Raw genomic sequence first — 9,035 nt, forward strand, 5'->3', positions numbered from 1 at the left:
ATTTACTATATTTAGTTCATTTTGGGAAACTCCCAGAGCACCCCGATATGGTCTATGTAATGGGTAATGTTATGAGTAATGCATATTTTTCCGAAGTGATGCGTGATATAACAGTACCCTGTCGCGTGATATCACCTTTGTAATATTACTCACATTACTTACACATGTCTATCACAAAGTAGTCTGTGGTCACACACTTTTTCGTGTCGTGATCGTGTTTTCCCCTTTAATTTAATTATTAAACGGTGCTATTAGCTCGTAATTAAATCTCTACATTTGCTCAACATAAAAAGCAAAAATGTCTTATTACTATGAAGATCTGAGCCCAATTGGTTAGTAGGTTTTCATCTTATTTTCCTATTTGTTAAACTATGCTTAGTTTATTAGCAACTGGAGTATAATACATGCATTTTGGATATAAATAAATTTTATCTAGCTAGCTAAGATTATAAACCTGGAATAACCTCCCAAAATGGTGACATGTCAAAGGACAAATTTTGATTTCAGTCATGAAGGATATGCTCCGCAAATGGCGTGAGAGCAATGAGCGACGCAGCGACGAGGTGGTTGAGCTTTGGATGTCCATCATGGGCATGAATGAAGAGGGACAAGTCACCTCTTTGGGAAATGAAAGTGAGTTTATCTGCCTTAAAACCTGTCTTCTGTCTTCCTAGTTCTAGAAATTATTTTTGTACTAGAGGTTCAAAAAAGGATATGCACAATATTTGAGCTAGTGATGAAAGAGACTCAGTCTTTTAAGGCCTTTTAAAAACCTTGACTAATTTTTAATGCCTCATGACTAGTATAGTGTTTTAACCCTTAAGTCTTGAGTCATAAGACTAAAACTGAAGACTAATTCAAGTCGAAGTCTTTTAACCTTAGGAAGCTTACAAAACTTATAGAACTAAAATGACTAAAAAGACTAAAACGACTGGCACCATATAGCCTTAGGAGTCGCGAGTCATGAGCCGTATGGAGTGATTTTGTTTCTACTATAGTTATATGACTAATATTGTGCTGCACTGACTGATATTGTGTGAAAAATTGTGGATGCGCTGCTGATGTACAGCTATTTGATAATGAAAATGATATTAATCTTCAATGTTTCTTAAGTGTCTGTAATTGTATATTTAATTGACGTGATTGTATATTGTAATTGTATATTCAAATGAGGCGTGAAAAGGCATATTGTAGGCAGGCAGGGTGGAGGTGGCTAGTGCAGTGAGGGTTTCATTGCTGCACTGGGTTCCTTCGCGTTTGGATACCACTTTCCACTTAACATCAGGTGGAGTGGAGTCATTTGCCTGTCATGTATAAAAAAAAAATTCATTTTATTTTACAACTAGTGAATGATTAAGAAATGTACTTGGTTTGCTGTATTCTCTGATTCTGCTGTCCCCGTACCCCAAATTCCATGTGTGATTAATGTCCCTGGAAACAAAAACCGAGTATAGCCCAGTGAAACTCATTCTATGGAACAAAAGCACACATAGCTCAGAGTGTCTTGAAAGACGACAGCCCAGTTTCATGTACACTAATGGTGAATCTGAATTCTATTTACTAGGTGACAACATTTAAATTCCTCTGAATAATACAACTGCGCAGTCGCAGCTTAGACCAGAGACAAGCCAGGCTCGCCCGCGCGACCGGGATGCTCATTTGAATTAAAACATAAAAGCTTAATAAATACAGTGTACTTTGCCATGACAGTTAGATGCATGCGGTAGCTGCGCGGTGACAAAGCGGCCTCTGTGCCGTGACCGCGTGAGCACGATGAAATTTGTGTCCAATAAATGTGCCCTTATGCACTCAAGCACTTCAGGGCATATAATTAATGTTCACAGTGGTAAACACTGCAGAGAAGCCTTAACATAGAGTAGAAATATTGTCAAAATGCTGGTCAGAGCTATAACGGGACATTGTGGTTTAAATAAACGCATATCCAACCTCAAAATACAAGAGAGCAGAAACTATAGACTCTGAAATAAAGCAGACGAGTCTTCTCTCAGCATCTCTTGATCACAGACTACATATAATATATGTTATTGACTCCCCGGAACTTGTGGCCAAGGTCTCTCTTAGAGCCCCTTCAAGGGCCCTTAGGTTTAATCCACTCCTATACGTACCCCCAGCTTCCTCGAACTTTCGGCAGAATGCATTTCTTTTACGGGCAAGCAATAGCTTTAATTCATTATCTAAGCAGGTCGACATCGATCTCTTCAACACTGGTGCGACATCGGTAAAGCGTGTTATGACTAAGTTGGTTTTTGATAGGTAATTGTTTGTTTATTTTTCTTTTTTTTTGTGTGTGTGTTAATATATGAGTTGTAAATTTGTTTAATCTGTTTTGTGGATAAGCTACTTTTATTCTTTTTTCTTTTTATATGTACGAGTATAGTTAAGTGATGCTCCAAATTTTGTTTATAGTGTTTCTACTGGTGGGGACCTTTAATTGGCTTTCTAATTTTATTTAAGTTTTTATTTTGTATAACAGCCGTTGGTTCTCCTTCAAATAAAATAAATAAATAAATAAATAAATAAATAAACAGAATCTCGAGCATAGAATACTTGCTACTGGGCAGGTACATACAGAAATCCAGGCCTAGATACTTACCAGAGATCAAAACATTTGAAGGTAGGTAAATTCTTCAGTTTTTTTAATGGTTTTGGCTCTGCACTATAATTAAGGCTTTCCAGAGCCAGAACGAAACCAACCTAACAATAATAATACTCAAAAACGTAAAGTAAACCCTGTGTTAAATAAGATGTTATTAAAACTTGGTTATTTCAGAATATGTTATCCTGGAGCAAGTAATATTTGCGGCTTTAGATGTCCATAACTACAGTGTGGCAAAATATGCTATCCTGCTGCTTAATAACGAGTTCCCAGACAGTCTACGTGTACAGAGATACAAGGCGGCCTTGCTTGAAGCCGAAGAGAAGTAAGTAAAGTTAGGCATAAGATAGGAAGGTTTATGATTTATTAAACACAGTGACATACACACATACCATCATGCCTGGGCAGTCAGTCTGCTGATTATCGATGGAGGCTGGGTGAGACAGGTGTCCTTACAGGATAATTTGATTTACTGCACATTAAAGTAAGCATTTTTCTCCTAAGCACTTTTATCACGTATCTTAGTGAATTTTGACATTTGCTGTACAATTTTCGTACAATATGTATAATAAAGATTTATGTTTTTTAATTACATTAAGTGATGGGACGAACAAGGCGTGCGCCTGATGGTAAACTACAAACCTGTCCATAACAGTTGCTGTGCCACTCACGAGCTTTAAATCGCAAAGATCTAAGGGGCACTGCCACTGCGCCTGTGACCCGGAGACATAAGTTGACAAGTCCTATGTACCTGTAATTTCACCAGCACCGTTACCCTTCAAAACCGAAACAGTAATTCCGAAATTACTGCTTGGCGGCAGAAATAGATAAGGTGGCAGTACTTCACTGGACGAACTCTTTAACAAGGAGCTCTACTGCTGCTAACGGTTGTGTAAAAAAGTTACGAATTGAATATCAGTTAAATTAAACTAAAAGCTAGAGACTGGAGTCCATACTAGGTAACTAGACCTGTGTGTGTTGGCTGCTATAGGTATATAGGTTATTTCACTTGGGCTATTTTAAAGACATTGTTTATGCTAGGGAGGTATTAATACAGCAGGCATTTAAGAGCCAAAATCGCCATAGCTGTGCGAACTAGCGGATGGCCGGCGCTTCAATGAGCGAAGTCGGGTGGGGGTGCGAAACCGTGCATAGGCCGGTAAGGGTAGCGGGCACTCGCTGCATGTTCGATCGTATTGTATTTTCCTCAAAGAAAAATATTTAAAATAAGGTAGTGTTTTTTTTACATATTCGGTATGTGTATCAGCTACTCATACGCCTCTTTAAATATTTATCTCGTTCTACCTGTCACCCTGTATATTAAGGCGCTCTGCAGATGAAGCAACTTTAGTTGACGCAACTGGCAGCTTTTTACAAGTTTCTGTTAACAGTTGCCAGTTGTAGCAACTAAAAGGCCTAGTTGCCGCAATTTTAAATAAACTTTCGAAATCCACGGTCAAGGCTGACGCTGATGGGGACAGGGGGAGTGAATTGCTTCACGAGTTGCGGTTGCCGGTTGCGGAAACTAGCAACTGGAGACAACTGGTACAAATTTTCAAGTTTCTAGTTGCGGCAATTATGAATTTATTTAATCACGGATTTCGTCAATCGAAAACTGTAATCGATTGCCGAAACTGTCAACTGAAGCTGCTACGTCTGCGCGGTTCCTTGAAATTATATGAAAAACATGAACAGCTAGTTGCGAGTTGCGAGAGTTGCCGTATGCCGAAACTCGATGATCAAAGTTGCTCCATCTCCGCAGCGCCTAAGGACTCACACATACTACTACTATTATTTTTCCTATATCTATGACTATAACTACTCGCCCATATACACAAAAATAGATATGAATCAATGATTATTTTAATTTTTTCAGATATGATGAAGCCCTCCAAATCCTAGATGGCATAATAAAAGTGGACGAGACCAATGCGGCGGCGCGTAAGAGAATTGTCGCCATTTTCAAGGCACAGGGACTCATTACAGAAGCTATTAAGGAATTAGTTGATTATCTAAAGAAGTGAGTTCGAAATTGAATATTGGTTAGTTCATGAGCAGTGACATTAATGCAAGGGCTTGTTTGTGGCTCCTATTACCGATCGCAAATGGAGCCAACATAATGATGGACGCGCAAACTAGAGACAGATCTGCTGAAAAATCTGAAGATGAAATTTCACACTCGATTAGTAATCCAAGTTAGTCTAGAAATGGCTGGCACTTAACGCACTAATAATAAGCGCATATAATGGTGAAATTACAAGCACATGGGACATGAGACTGGCACAGTGGCGTGGCAGTGCCCCTTAGATCTTTGCGATTAAAAGATCTGAATGGCACTGCAACTGTTATGGGTAGGCGTTTCACTTATCACCAGGCGCACTACTTGTTCGTCCTGTCGCTTGGTATTATAAAAAAACAAATTTAAAAAATAATAAAAAAGTTGACTGCATGCTTACCTTGGACTCAGTGTTTCCGTGAATATCCTATAGCAACAAATCTGAATAGTATACCTACTTTTTGGAGACATGACTGTATTGTTCATGAATCATGGACTAAAATATTTACAATATACTATGTGACTCTTCTAGGTTCATGTCAGACGTGGAAGCGTGGCAGGAACTGTGTGATCTATATCTTCAAGTGCAGGACTACTCCCGTGCTGCATTTTGCGCTGAAGAACTAATTCTGCATCAGCCCCATAACCATCTCTTGCACCAGCGGTTGGCTGACATCAAATATACCATGGTTAGTAAGAAAGAAACATTTGTTCGATTTTTTACAAACTTACAACAATAATTTAAAAGAAACAATATGAAAAATCAAATTTAAAAAAAAAATTGAATTGTATCCAAAAAAGGCTAGCCAGCTCAGCTTAATGCTGGGTAGAGCCTCAGCACTGGTTTTCTGCTAAAGCCTGAAACAATATAGGTGGCTAAAAATATTTAATAAAACAAAAATAATGTAGCGAGTGTGATTTAAATCCGTATGTACAAAACAAGAATAAAATTACAATACAATTAAACCAAAGTGTGCAATGTGCTTCTTTATAAAACAATACAAATCGTATAACAAAATTCATAATGGTATTTGAATAACACAACAAAAATGTTCCACGTGATCCATTTTCTGGGTGACAACTCATTTATTAGTCGCACTAACGTTAATCCCATTCATTGGGGTCCACGTCGTATATTTTTTTCCGTTCATCTCAGTACTGCCACTATACTATAAACTGCCCTCGGAACGAAAAAAGGCAGAACTGTCGTATAAAGTACGCATAGTAGTGCCTTTTTTCGTTAAGAGGTATTTCTGCCGTCAAGTAGTTATATACGTGTTACTGCGTGCCGGCGTTAAACCACAAGGGTAAGGATGCTGGCAAAACTACAGGCACATGCGACTTGTCGCAGGGTTACAGACGCAATAGCAGTGCCCCTTAACTAATTGGCACTGTAGGGCTATCACAACAGGGCGCGACTTGCGCGCGAGATTCCGCGCTTTATGTCACTCTCGCGCAAACAGCGCCCTGTCGTGATAGCTTGTTATGGGAGACGTGTCGCTTACCATCAGACATAGGACTTGTTCGTTCCGTCACTGGATATCATACAAAAATGAACTGTGATCTTGTTCACTCCTTTCACATACGTATCACATTTCAGACAAACTATCCCTCTTTATTTGTCGATCCATTAACTCTCTTTCACTCTCTATACCTCTCTTTCATTCTGGCTTCACGTCTGATTCCTTCACTCTCCATTCAACACGTCTCTGGAATGTTCTCCCGGACGCCATCAGAATGTCTCCTGGTTTATTTTCTTTCAAAAAGGATGTCCATGAGCATATTTTAAATTGTTTGTCACAGCGATAACCATCATCATGATCTGTTATTGTATGTACTCGCATTAGCGCGCCCGGATCACAGTGTGGTCGGCGTCCGACGCCACACTGCGCGCAAGGAACGCTCGGCGACGCGCGAAACCGCTCGATTTTTTAACCAAGCATCAACGCGCGAAGGCGCGCGCCGTTACACGATTCCATATTTGCATAACACAAATTTGTACCTTAATAGTGGGAAAATAGAGACGAATATGCTATAGGCGAAAACATGACTCGTCGCGACACTTCGACTCTACGCCAATGTGAGTTGAGCCTAAGTCCGCCTTCAGTACCATTATGTGTGCAATAAAGTTTAATGAATAAATAAATTTGTCTTCTCCTTCAAAGACGTTCACTCATATTGAACATCTTCGTATAATTAAGTCAGACAGACTGCTATATTATCACAACCTTTGAAAAACTTATCCCCAAACCGCATTAACCCTCATGAACCCTATGCTTGCCTAGCAATAGGATGTATAGTATGTTGATCGTCAGTTGGTATCTATCTGTGTCCTACAAGTAACAATTTACTCTCTCTTTAGAGGAGATCCGTGCCCAGCAATTGGAACGTAAGTCTTTTTACAGTATAGTAGTAGTCAGTAAAAGTCTTCTTAAAGATACAATAGTTTCCATCTCCTAAAGTTGGCTCGAAGAAATTACTTCTCCACAATAAAGTATAAGTATTTAATTCATTAATTTTCTTTTTCAGGGTGGCATTGAGAATATGGAAACGGCCAAGTCTTACTACTGTCAAGCACTGAAGCTAAATCCTGACAATATGAGGGCCCTGCTTGGACTCTTCCTGGTAAGACATTGTTGTCATCCTCATGATAGCTATAAGAGGTCAACATTTCATATCGCCGCCTTTTATTTTGTCGAATTAGAGGCTATCAGATATAAAAACCCACACCTCGTTTGTATATTTTATAAATACACGCATTTTATATAGTCGTATAAAAGCAATGTCCTCCCAATGACTGCTACAAACAGAATTCTGAAAGCCTAAGTATCCTTAACCGAATATTGTTTGGTAGGGCTCATCTTTGGCGCCATTAACCTAACCTAGTGTGGCGCCACTTTATATATTGTGGTGCCACGAACCTAACACACCGTAACAATGGAAACACAGTACGCATTGACCAAGTAATGCTCTCATTTGACGCTATAAAAATATTTTTAAAGTGTTTGTGTAATTAACGTAACAATATTAAGTACCTATTATAATTGGTGGGATATCGAAGAAATGTTTCTATGCGTTCGATAATAATCATAACAAAACCAATGGAGTTATTTCACAAAAAGATTTTAAATGTTTTTTAATATTTCAATTATGACATACAACTGTATGTCAAATATAACAATTTGTATAATAAATATAATATTAATAATTTGTATAATTAAGTCCTTTTGAGGTTCAACTCTGGAATATTGTTCCTTAGCAAACAACACCTCTTAAGTAATTTTATAAAAAACTGCATATATTATTGTATAAAATATTTTTTTACCTATTGTTAGTAATTGTAATAATGTTCATTTTAACCTATTGCTAATAATTGGTAAAAAAACTTATAAAAAGCTTTTTTTTATAACTATTTATATGCTGATAGGCCCAGAATATTACTTGAATATACATCCATAATTACTCATCATTTGAAAGTAATGAAAAATTTCGCTTATTAACAAAAGTCACTCAGAAATGGTGGTTAACCACACAGGTCTATAATAATGATAATGGTTTCTCATCTCGGCACATAGCAGACAAAAAAATGACTACCAATTTTATCTATCACCTTTTGTGAGAGACTGGGTGTTCTGTACTAATTAATTGGAATTGGACCTGTATTAAAGCTCACCAGGGAACCCTTCAGCCTATTCTTAAATAAAAACATATCCATTGTTAGGGTTCAATAGCAAATGGTACTTCGGGCTTTCTGTTATTAGATAATAATTTGTGTAATGTGTGAAACTCGATCGTGCTGTGGAACAGGTGACGAACAACCTGCTAAACCACTACAAGTCGTCGGGCAACAGCAGCAAGCGTAAGGAGGTGTGGAAGTTGTGCCAATGGGCGCAGGCGGCGGCGACGCGCAGGCAGCCCGCGCAGGACGCCTTGCCCGCTGCGCCGGCTCTCAGCCAGATGATGCTGTCGTTAGCCATCACGGACTAGGCGAACAACGAGTGTCAATAAGCAGTTTAAAGTGACAGTAAACATTAACCCGTATCTGACAGAATTTACTCCGCAGCTTGTCACTGTTGGCTGTTGTGAGTGGATTGTGTGCGGCCATCATTATATTTTGATCGTTAGACACGGCCCTCCCAAGTTCTAAACATTCGCATATACAGTAAGCAGGAGTGAAAGGAAATTGCTTACGCGATGTTGTCTTACCAGATGTCTAATTTTAGAATAGCGCATTAGAATCGTGGGAGGGCCGACCTTTGGTGTTATTTAGAAGTTTAAATGTGCTTTTTAAAAAGTAAAAAAGATATTATTATGTATAAAAAGATCGAATACACAGAAAAATTTCGTCGACCCGGTGGCACT

At 38.6% G+C, this 9,035-nt stretch overlaps 2 protein-coding genes across 2 annotated transcripts in view; one reads left to right on the forward strand and one right to left on the reverse strand.

The window, feature by feature from the left end:
- Nucleotides 1–9,035, reverse strand: part of LOC113237845 (elongin-B) — a 131,954-nt gene that overhangs the window by 21,139 nt on the left and 101,780 nt on the right. The window lies entirely within an intron of this gene.
- LOC113237843 (ER membrane protein complex subunit 2-like) lies at nucleotides 204–8,974 on the forward strand. The gene is made up of 7 exons (XM_026474536.1): nucleotides 204–332; nucleotides 508–633; nucleotides 2,792–2,942; nucleotides 4,494–4,637; nucleotides 5,206–5,362; nucleotides 7,203–7,298; nucleotides 8,481–8,974. The coding sequence occupies exons 1-7, from the start codon at nucleotides 299–301 to the stop codon at nucleotides 8,658–8,660; spliced, it is 888 nt and encodes a 295-aa protein (XP_026330321.1). The 5' UTR covers nucleotides 204–298; the 3' UTR covers nucleotides 8,661–8,974.

Source organism: Hyposmocoma kahamanoa, unplaced genomic scaffold (genome assembly GCF_003589595.1).
Source record: "Hyposmocoma kahamanoa isolate Upper Pololo Valley unplaced genomic scaffold, ASM358959v1 94, whole genome shotgun sequence".
NCBI lineage: Eukaryota > Metazoa > Arthropoda > Insecta > Lepidoptera > Cosmopterigidae > Hyposmocoma > Hyposmocoma kahamanoa.

Excerpts from the sequence above, each read along its gene's own strand:
- LOC113237843 (XM_026474536.1), top strand. The coding sequence starts at position 299 with ATGTCTTATTACTATGAAGATCTGAGCCCAATTG. Across the intron at positions 634-2,791 it reads CACCTCTTTGGGAAATGAAA|AATATGTTATCCTGGAGCAA; the intron begins GTGAGTTTATCT and ends TGGTTATTTCAG. Across the intron at positions 7,299-8,480 it reads CCCTGCTTGGACTCTTCCTG|GTGACGAACAACCTGCTAAA; the intron begins GTAAGACATTGT and ends GCTGTGGAACAG.